At 59.4% G+C, this 10,201-nt stretch overlaps 2 protein-coding genes across 4 annotated transcripts in view; one reads left to right on the top strand and one right to left on the bottom strand.

Annotated features, from left to right (window-relative positions):
* The first annotated feature begins 259 nt into the window (after positions 1-259).
* Positions 260-3,039, top strand: LOC111143623 (hydroxypyruvate isomerase (putative)). Of its 3 annotated transcripts, XM_022497453.1 has the most exons (8): positions 264-677; positions 756-867; positions 1,815-1,929; positions 2,086-2,164; positions 2,255-2,304; positions 2,418-2,487; positions 2,615-2,749; positions 2,872-3,039. In XM_022497453.1, the coding sequence occupies exons 1-8, from the start codon at positions 479-481 to the stop codon at positions 2,943-2,945; spliced, it is 834 nt and encodes a 277-aa protein (XP_022353161.1). In that variant the 5' UTR covers positions 264-478; the 3' UTR covers positions 2,946-3,039. The 3 variants fall into 3 exon arrangements, with proteins under 3 accessions (XP_022353159.1, XP_022353160.1, XP_022353161.1); XM_022497451.1 differs by having other exon boundaries at positions 260-867; XM_022497452.1 differs by having other exon boundaries at positions 261-867; positions 2,615-2,785; positions 2,872-2,925.
* Positions 3,036-10,201, bottom strand: part of LOC111143621 (SZT2, KICSTOR complex subunit) — a gene marked incomplete at its 5' end in the record, with an annotated part of 48,066 nt that continues 40,900 nt past the window's right edge. Inside the window, 9 exon segments of the mRNA XM_022497450.1 lie at positions 3,036-3,901; positions 4,033-4,101; positions 5,448-5,564; positions 5,694-6,099; positions 6,209-6,331; positions 6,499-6,652; positions 7,038-7,251; positions 9,634-9,708; positions 9,791-9,871. Coding sequence (XP_022353158.1) covers positions 3,758-3,901; positions 4,033-4,101; positions 5,448-5,564; positions 5,694-6,099; positions 6,209-6,331; positions 6,499-6,652; positions 7,038-7,251; positions 9,634-9,708; positions 9,791-9,871 — 1,383 coding nt within the window.

Raw genomic sequence — 10,201 nt, 5'->3', positions numbered from 1 at the left:
CCTGGGGCTCCCAACTATCCCCCGCAACACGCCCCCCCTCCCGCCCCGTCTACCCTCCCGCGGTAGGAGGTGGCGGGGGGGGGCGTGGGGGGCGGGGAGGGGGTATTCTCTCCCGCCGACCCCCCGGGCCGAGCTCCTCTCGCTTGGTTCTGTCGCCTCTCCGCGCATTTCCCTTTCTCCAGTCTCGAAAATGTCACTTTTCTGGGCCGTCCTCGGTCTTCACCCTACCATGCTTTTCTAACCAAAAAAGGCTGGCACAGAGGGCCCGTGGCTCGGCTCGCGGCGCCAGCGCGCCGCACCTCGGATCTGGTTCCCCAGGGGCGCCCTCCCGAGCCGGGCCCAGCCTGGCCCCGCAGCGCCCTCCCCCGGATCGGCGATTTCCCGCCCGGCCAGGTCAGGTCTGCGCCGCCGCGCCCCGCCTGCTTCCGCCTTCCGGCCGGTCCTGGACTCTGCCCTGCGCGCATGTGCCCGGTCCGTCATGGCTCCGCTCCGTTTCTCGGCCAACGTGTCGTGGCTGTTCCCCGAGCTCCCCGGGCTCCCCGCGCGGCTCCGGGCGGCCGGCAGCTCGGGCTTCGAGGCCGCCGAGGTGGCCTGGCCGTACGCGGAGCCGCCCGAGGCACTGGCGCGCGCGGCGCGGGAAGCGGGGCTGCGGCTGGTGCTGATCAACACGCCCCCTGGTGCGCCGCGGGGTCGCAGCGGGGGGTTCCGGGAGGCCCGGGAACGCGAGCCGGGTCTGAGGCCTGTTCTCTCCGCAGGAGACCGGGAGAAAGGGGAAATGGGGCTGGGGGCCGTTCCTGGGAGGCAAGCGGCCTTCCGAGAGGGGCTGGAACAGGCAGTGCTGTACGCCAAGGCTCTGGGCTGTCCCAGGTATCCTACCCTCTCCTCCACCTCCTCCCCACCTTGCCCGGTCTCCTTCAAGCCCCTGCCCCACGTCTGGGGTCTGGGAGAACGCAACGCCAGGTTGGAGAGGTTCAGAAGTCCGCGCACTGGCCCTTCACTCTGCCAGCCCCGGTCCTTTGTCAATTGCCTTTTGTATTTTATTCGTCCTGTGTCATTGTGTTTGCCACACTTTCATGCAGGGATCCTGTGCCAGGAGCTCTGACCAGGGAGATAGGAAAGTAAACACAGGGAGTGATCCATTGGAGGGTCAGTTTATGGCAACTGTCTGGGATCAGAGGAAGCTTCTTACAGGTAGTGATGTTGAACTGGGGCTCGAATAAATGAACACGCGTTTGCCTGATGTAGGGAGCACGGGAGGCAAGGGTGCACTCACCAGAGACAAGAGAAGGCTTGGGGCGCTCAGCAGAGTTCCTGAGGCTGGAGATGGGGCCCTTTGAGGTTGGGTGTGGCCAAGAGAGATCAGGTGATGGCAGGAGGAGGTGGAAGAGGCAGAGCCAGGCGGATCAAATAAACGGCAACGGGGGTCATGACTGGTGAGTGGTGGGGGCAGAGCGCAGATGGGAAGGATCTAAGGAACAGCTGCAAGGAGTGGAGACGAGCTGCACGGGATACTTAAGTGAAGGGTCAAAATACCTGCTAGAGAATGAGGCTGACCCGAATGCTTATTGCCCTGAAGAGAGGGGCCACTGGAGCGCTAAATGAGAGGCCTCTCAGGCGGGAGGATGGTACCTGGGAAACGGCTTGGCCTCAGGCTGCCACAGGAGGGCAGGTGACAACCCAGCCAGTGGGGGGTGGTGGTGGGGGGTAGGGGGGTAGGGAGGACAGCTGGAGAGGCGCTCAAGGAGCCACAGGAATGAGGCCCTGCTGCTGTCAGGATGGCCTCCCCAGCCTCCTCCAGTGCCACCTCCCCCCAGGATTCACCTGATGGCTGGCCGAGTGCCCCAGGGAGCTGACCGAGCAGCAGTCAGGAGTGAAATGGAGACCGTTTTTCTGGAGAACCTGAGGCACGCAGCTGGAGTTTTGGCTCAGGTGAGACCAAGGACAGACAGAGTTGAGAGAGCAAATGAGGCAGGAGGCCGGGCACTAGCCCAGCTCAGAGGGAACGGGGACGGGCTTCACCAGTCACTGGTGGAGGGGGCACGAAACTGGAGCAGAGCTCTGTTCACGGGTCCGCCGTGGTGCTAGGAGAGCCTCGTGGGACTGCTGGAGCCCATCAACACCCGCATCACCGACCCCCAGTACTTCCTGGACACCCCCCAGCAGGGTAGGACCGCAGCCTTGTGCCTCCCCCAGTCCCCTCTGAATCTTGCGCTCTCCTTGGGTTTCACGGCCACCTCCCCCGTTTCTCTCCCAGCGGCAGCCATCTTACAGAAGGTCGGAAGACCCAACCTCCAGTTACAGATGGTAAGTGGAAGAAAGGAAATGCTTCTCGGAAGGCCCAGTGTTCCCCACATCTGGGGAGAATGGGGTGAGAGCAGGGGGGTGTGCAGGGTCTCTGACTACTGTTCTCTACCCAGGACCTATTCCACTGGCAGATCATGGACGGGAACCTGACAGGGAATATACGGGAGTTCCTGCCCCTCGTTGGTGAGAAGGGTCTTTTTGCTCCTTCTTGTCTGCTGTGCTCCCACCCCTTCAACCCCCACCCCCCCTCGCTTCCGCCCCTCAGGCCTCAGGTGGAGCCTGAGGCCCCCACCTGCCGCCATCTGTCTAGGGCATGTGCAGGTGGCACAGGTCCCAGGCCGGGGGGAGCCTGACAGCCCCGGCGAGCTGAACTTCCCCTATCTGTTCCAACTGCTGGAGGATGAAGGCTACGAGGGCTTTGTGGGCTGCGAGTACCGGCCTCAAGGTGAGGGGGCGCCGGGGCTCCAGGCCGGGCCCTGAGGTAAGGGAGCTCTGGACTGACAGGTATTGGACATGGCTGCTCTTCTCCTCATGGGCCGAGATGCCACCGCCTCCCTCTCTCCTCAGGAGACACAGCAGAGGGCTTGAGTTGGCTTCGTGCATACTGGGACAGGCGGGGCCACCCTCAGGCTGGCCAGTGAAGGCCCCGCCCTGCACCCCCCCCCCCCGTGCCTCTGGGGGACAGGGCCCAGGGCGGCCTGCATCTCCTGCATTAAAGACCACCTGCCGAACATTGTCCCATGTGTGTGTTATTGGGCAGTGGGAGGACACACAGTGTCTAACCCCTCGCTCTCCCGGGGCTGCTTCCCGCCTGGTGAGAAGGGAAGAGAAGGGACGTCCGGCTCACGCTCAAGTGCTCCAGTCTCCTGCGCACACGGGGGTTTCGGAGTCCACCTCTTCATTTACACACCACAGACCACAGGTCTGAGAGCTGAGGGACTTGCCTGTGGTCACAGGGGCTTCAGAGGCAGAGCAGGCATTGGAACCAAGGTGACGTATCTCAGTGGTAACGTCCAGCAATGATGTTCAAGTGGGAAATGAAGACCAGAGGGCTCAAAGCAGGGCGGGGTGGCTGCCGGCCATTGGGGCCTTGGAGGCGGCGTTCAGGCAGAGGAGCTCTTGGGTGAGCGCTTGCCAACTGCTGTGAATTCCTGGGACTCCACCAGGTGAGCAGGAAGGTGGAGTCCCTTCCTGGAAGGGCCCAGGGGACTGAGAGGAGATGGGCACCTCAGGGAGTTGGGCTACCCCTCTGAAGCTTGGCCAGTCAAAAGTGGCAAGTGCTCAGGAGGGCAGCTCTCACTGTGAGGCCGGGGCCGCAGACCCGAGACCTAGTCACAAAGCTTCTGGTGTCCCCTTCAGTCTGGACCCAGAAGGGCTGGTCAGTCCTGCTTCAAGTGGGCAAGCTTCTGGACCCCCATGGTCCAAGGAATGGTGCCATTCAGTGGTCTGGTCCTCAGAGGAGGCGGGTCCAGAGGGTGAAGCAAGCTGTGTTGATGACGGACTCGAGGTGGTGGTAGGTGGACACCAGCTGGGCAGGGGGGCTCTCGCTGTCCTGGGGCTGTACTGGGAAGGGCTCTCGGAAAACCACTGTCAGAGACTGTGGGGAACACGGGAGGGGTGCGGTGGTGAGGAAGGAGGGCAGGCACGGAGAGTAGGGCTCCCCAACTTCCCTAGGCTCTAGGGGAAGCCTCCCGCTAGGCTGACACAAAGCTCCTCACCCATTCTTACCGTCTTTCCCAAGTGGGAATCCAGAAACACCAGAACAAAACAGTCTGTGAACTTCTGATTCAGCACAACCTGCAGTGAAAGACCAAAGTGACACGGGGAATGAGGTCTGTGTCACCTGAGGCAGCATCCACCTTCCTTGAGGGCATTCTGGAAGTGGGGCCGGTCTGAGGAAGGCCTGCTCCCATCACCACACCTGAGCCCACCTGCATTCCAGGCCCCAGAACCTTGTCTCTAAACGGAACCTCCGTCCTCATCCTCGCTGGGTCCCCGTCAGCCCAACCAGCCTCCTCAGAATGAGGGGGAGGCACCTGACTGGAAGGCTTCAGAGCTCGTCTAGAGGCCCTGCACAAAGCTGGCACGCTGAGCGTTCTCTACCCTTGGCACAACTCCCCCTTGCCTCCTGTCCTTGGTCTTGCATCGCTCTGACCTCCCCTCGGACTAACCCCCTATATCTGGCTGTCCCTTTGTTCAGCTCAGTGATCTCTTCCAGGTGATTCCTTCTACTCCCAGGCTTCAGTGACCACCTGTTCACGTAGCTGTTGCCCAGGTCTTTCTCTCCTGGGCTCCGGTCCCCAGCGTCCATAAACCTTCTAGAATGTGGTCCTGGGAGGGCCTCATGGACCTCCGACTCAACTCATCACCCTTCCCCCAAATCCACTCCTGCTTCAGCGCTCCCCCCATCCACAGGAGAGCCCCCATCTGCTCACCCCTGCCCCCAACAACCACAGCCTTACCAACTCAACTCAGTGTCCCGGAATGCCCCTTCAGACCCTGAAACTCACCTTCCTCACAAGCATTGTTGTGGGACCCCTGGACCAGCGCCTACTTTTTTGGAAGTCTTCCAAATCTCTCCTCCCCACAACCACCGCTCTCATCAGGCTCACGTCTTCAGTCTCTTAACCCCCCATGCTGTCCGGCCAACACCTGAGCCTTCTTCCCTCTACCTGGCCCAGGTAGTGCTTTTAGCCTCTCCTGTGCCCCTGGGGATTAGGCTAGACCTGCTCAGTCAGCAGGTCGGGGCTGGGGCCTGAGAGCCTGCATTCCGGCAAGCTCCCAGGTGCTGCCACCACAGCCAGTGTGACAACCATGCTTTGGGTGACGAGGCTTTAAAGCCCCAGAGGTCCTTCTTGGGAGTCAGCCCCTAAGGCTGATGAGGTTCCAGAGCTTGGCCCTCAGGATCTCTAGCCAGAATGTGTTTTTGTGAGCTTTTAAGGTCAGAGCTCCAGATTGCTCTCACAAATCCTACGTCCAGGCTTGGTGCTCAGGGCTTGAAGGATTTCACGTGGATCCTGTTCCAACTAGGCCTCCCGCCAAAGCAGACCCAGCTAGGTTGGGGCTCCTTCAGGGACATGTCATCTCTCTGATAAGGCCTTCAGCTACGTCTCCCCCTTCAGAGGAGTCTCAGAGAGACTTACCAGGTATTGAGTTCCCAAGTCTGGGCTCTGGAAATGACGACAGCTCTGAGGAAAACGGCTTAAGAGAACTTTGATCAGGCTCTGGTACCAGGAGACCGTCATAGACAGGAAGCAGTCCTAGGGGAAGGTCCATGGGGCTGCATCTGCTGTCTGAGAGCCACCTGAGAGCTATGCACCCTCCACCCCGGCTGCTGCCAGAACCCCTAGTATCCAAACAGGCCCCATCTAGAACGCATGGCTGCTTACCAGCTGGGGGTCAATGTCTCCAATGGATTTGGCATGGACTGCTTCTAGGAGCTCCTCCAGCTCCGCCAGAGCCAGGCGCCCCCCAAGCCGTAGCCGGTCAGGCCCCGGAGGCTCCAGCAAGAAGAGGCGCTTCCAGAGCGTGTCCCGACGGCAGTGGCCTCCAGCCAGCCGGACCAGCTGAGCCAGCCGTGCCCGTGCCACCCCAACCTCTGCAGCCAGTGGGGGGAACAGGGGAGCCGGTCCAGGGGCCAGACCAAGCCCCGAGGCCTCCCCAGGGCTACCAGCCGAGCTCCCAGGAGCTTCCGGCTCAGGGGGCAGTCGGGGCGGCTTCCGGAACCGGCGCATGTCTGCAGTGAGTCTGGGGAAGAGCTCTCGTTGGCTGGTGAGCACCACGAAGAACTGCAGCCTGGGGTGGGGATGGGGTAGGAATGTGGTGATGAGAGTGGGACACAGAGAGAGCAAGGGTACTGGGAAGGCTGGGCCATGAGCACATTTGAGGTAGGGGATCTGCTCACCGCAGAACGTGCCGCTCGGCTTCTCCTTGCTCTTCAAAGGGTGCGGCACAATGACACACCAGCAGAGACACATCGAAGTCGTCCTGGTGACAAAGTCCCTCGGAGTCCAGGTAGGAGCCAGAGCTGTATGGTGGGGGTGGGGAAGACGCAGGCCCTGAGGTTCTAATGAAGCCACGCCCATCCTTCTGGCTCGAGAAAACACGTCTCCCTACTGCCCCCGGGGTGGCGGGGAGCCCTGACCTCAGCTCCGCCAGAGCACATGCTGGTGCCCCCCACACACCCAAGTTCACCTGTTCCACGCCGATACCAGGGCATATTCGTTATGCTCTGGGCCTCCTGGCCGGGCCATCCGCAAGGGCTTCATGTGGTAGGAGCTAGCGTGGTCAGCTACGTAGTTGTACAGCTGGTGGGCAGCAATGAGTGGTGTGGACAGCTCCAGTGTCCCTGAGAGGTGAGTTATAGGAGACGCTGAGCCTGAGACAGACATACTGAACAGGTGGGACGGGGAGACAGACATCCCTAAGGTTCTTATTGACAGGCAGACTGGCTGTTATTCGGGGGGGGCTCCTAAGGTCCTGGGGAACACAGAGGTGGGCCCAATGTGGCTCAGAATCTAAACTTTGATGGGAAACACCATGAAGAACTTCAAAGAAAGAAAGAAACCAGAGACACAGGGATATCGTCCAAGTGACATGAGGTGATTAACAATATGGGATAGGATGGGACAGGAGAGGTGGAGGTCTGGCCCCAGGAAGTGGTCCCATCGGTCCAGGTCTGGAGACCCCAAGGGGTCTAGCTCTGATTCACTGGCCTGTCCTCTGGCACCGACCTTGGTAAATGTGATTGCGGCCAAAGTGGGGCCCGTCGGGGTGGTGAGCCAGGAAGTGCCGCAGGAAGGTGGTCAGGTGGTAGCCGTGCCGCAGCACCAGGTGGGTGCCCAGCACGTGCTGGTGCACGAGGCGCAGGTGGAAATCATAGCTGAACGAGTGCACGTGCATCAGGTCACGAACCTTGTCGCACTCCTCCGTGAACAGCATGGACAGCTGGGGAGGGGGGCGGGGCACGGGTCAGGACCTGGCAGGCCGCTTGGCACATTCCCATTTGTCTCCCTCTTCTCTGGGAAGCCCCCTCCGCAGGAAGCCCCCCTCTGCGTACTCCCTTTTTCACACCGGAATACTACAACCGTTTTGACAGATGGGCCTTTTGACTCTACCCGAGTCCGCTAAAGTCTGGCCCAAATCACTGATGCAAAACATACTTGCTTAGTGCCCACCAGATACTTTTCGAGGTGCTAGGGATACACTGGGAGGGGGCGGACCTGGCCCTCAAGGACTGTACGTTCTAGCGGCGGGCAGACAGGAGGGCCAACGTTAGGCCACAGACAGGAGGATGTAGGACGTTAGAAGACAATGTTATGCAGAATCTAGCCAAGTGCCAGTTTTGTGCAGGTGGCCAGGGGAGGCTAGGCGTGGAATGCACTGTTGGGAAGTCTCTCCTGGTTCCTCCCATGTCTCCAGCTTGACCTTCCCATTCAACTACCTGCTCTTCCCAGGACACTGGATGTTCTCTTCACACTTTTGTACCTGCTTGTTCTGTCTACCTGGAATGCTGTTCCCCCTGCTTCCCAAATCTGGCTAGCTCCTACTCGTTCGTAAAGCATCCTCTGGGACACCCTGCCAAGGCTAGGCCAGGGTGGGCCTCCTTTAACTGATCTGTGAATGAATGAATGAACCATGGATGGAGGAAGAAAGGAAGGTGGAGACACGGAGCTGGTGCTTCTCCTGATGGAAGCCACCATCACTGAGAGTGTGTCGGCTGCTGGACCCGTGGTGCCGGGCTGGCAGGTTCTACAGGCCCAGGCCCACGGAAGCACTGGGTGCAGGAGTTATTAGGAAAGGAAAGAACTGGCTGTCAAAGAAACTATGGCCTAGGGGTCAGAGTAGCTGTGTGGTCTTGGCTGAGTCTCAATGTCTCGTGTGAGACATATAAGCTCCCTTATCCTCATACGAAGTAGAGGTCTTCATAAAGTTAGAGAACATGAGGTAAACGGAATGGCCCATAGATTATGACGATCATAAGCACTAGGGTGGAAAGGGCTCGGGATGACTGTGAAGGAGGGAAGAGGAAGAGAGGAAGGCCGGGGGGATGTAATTCAGGCTCAGGGACATCGATGACGTCACTGTCGGCAATGGTGCATGATGGCATGTTAGCTGAGGGCTCCCGGCCACAGAACTAGATTTCAGCCCCAGTCCTGCCACTGACTAGCACGTTGCAGGGGGCACGCACTTAACCTGCATGCATGCAGGTCCCCTTAGGTGTACAGGCAGAGAAAAGCTCTCCTCTCTGCTGAGCCTGCACACTGTGCACTTGGCAACAACAGCAACAGTGCAGCAATTTAGGTACGTACACAGGGCCGGCGATTACACAAGGAGGGGCAGAGAGAGGCTAGCTAGATGGAGATCAGGGCAGGAAGCCACAAGGACTTCAAGGAGCTCTAGAGAGTCACGGGGCTGGGTCATTTCCGCCAGCACGACAGCAAAGTGAGAAAGTGTACCTGCCTGTCCAGAGCTCCTTTGGAGCACTCTGGCCCAGGCAGGTTTCTGAACGTAAGGTCACCATGCTTTTCTGGGTCATCTTATCCCGTGATGGCTTTCTAGGTGTCCACACTCAAGTTAAAGGCAACCATCCATGGGCTGGATGTGAGCTATCCAGGTATAAGGAGTCAGGCAGACTAGGCCCAGTCAGATCCTTATCTCGGGAACAAAATGAGAGGTGCAAAGAAGGCACAGGTTCTCACGCGACATGCCTGGTGACCGAAGGAGCTGAACTAACTCAAGTCTAGAGGGCTTTAGGTCCCTGACCTCACTCAATCCTGACTCATTCTCAGCAGTCCTGGGAGCCTGGCCCTGCCCCGAGGCAGACAGACAGGAATATAAATAACCACCTAATGCCAGGGGTACGCTGTGTGTGTGGCTGGGAGCTCTGGTCCTCATTTTAAGTGTTAGTGGCGATCCTGACAAAGCCTGGCTATCTCCAGCTCTAGATCAGGCCAGGACTGCCCGCGGCACTGACGTCCCCATGTGTCAGATTACCCACTATGTTCAAAGGTCCTCACTGGCCATCTATGGTTATGAACTGACCATGGTACTGGGCTCCTGTCAGTCCCACAGTGACCACGGGACCAGAGCAGCCACTGCGCTGGACTGCCTTCTGCCTCCAGCGCTGTCGTGGAATATGGTCTGGCCCACTGACAGAGCGAGGCTGAGGGGTGGATGACCCAGTCATAATGCCGGAATGGCCATGACTTGGCCACCCCACAGCACTAGATCCCCACTGGCCCAGACTAACCCATCCTCTTATTGGCCACGGCGCACTGGGGACGTACTATGCCTGAGACCTCGTATTTCTCCGTCCTCACCACATACCTGAGAGTTGACAGCTTGCCCCATGGGGATCCGGGAACATTCTAGGGCAAACTGTTTGACACAGAAGTAACAGCCCTGGAGAGAAGGTGAAGATGAGATCAGGAGGGTAAGAGCCAGGTGGGTCCAGCTCTCCCCACTCACTGTTCCTCCTGCTCACCTGAAAAGCCAGCTCCATGAGGATGATGCCCCCGGGCAGTGCGCGCTGCAGGTGGTAGGTGGTGACTGGAGAGCCGGTGCTCTAAAGAAAGGAGAGACACTAGGGTTCAGGGACAAGGGTTGGGGATTCACCAGCCTCGAACCAGCAGGGGAGTCCTTTGGGTACCAGCGTACCCCTGGCATTTGGTGGTTATTTATGTTCCTGTCTGTCTGCCTCGGGGCAGGGCGCTCCCAGGACTGCTGAGAATGAGTCAGGATTGAGTGAGGTCAGGGAACTGAAGCCCTCTAGACTTTAGTTCAGCTCCTTCGGTCACCAGGCATGTCGTGTGAGAGCCTGTGCCTTCTTTGTGCCTCTCGTTTTGTTCCCGAGATAAGGATTTGGGTCAGTGATTCCGGCTCAGTGACACCTGGG

Source organism: Enhydra lutris, unplaced genomic scaffold (assembly GCF_002288905.1).
Source record: "Enhydra lutris kenyoni isolate GAN:26980312 unplaced genomic scaffold, ASM228890v2 scaffoldscaffold9, whole genome shotgun sequence".
Classification (NCBI taxonomy): domain Eukaryota; kingdom Metazoa; phylum Chordata; class Mammalia; order Carnivora; family Mustelidae; genus Enhydra; species Enhydra lutris.
Note: the sequence above shows the minus strand (reverse complement) of the source record. Positions and strands in the feature narration are given on the sequence as shown.

Excerpts from the sequence above, each read along its gene's own strand:
- LOC111143623 (XM_022497451.1), top strand. The coding sequence starts at position 479 with ATGGCTCCGCTCCGTTTCTCGGCCAACGTGTCGTGGCTGTTCCCCGAG. Across the intron at positions 2,305-2,417 it reads CCAACCTCCAGTTACAGATG|GACCTATTCCACTGGCAGAT; the intron begins GTAAGTGGAAGA and ends TTCTCTACCCAG. Across the intron at positions 2,750-2,871 it reads CTGCGAGTACCGGCCTCAAG|GAGACACAGCAGAGGGCTTG; the intron begins GTGAGGGGGCGC and ends CTCTCTCCTCAG.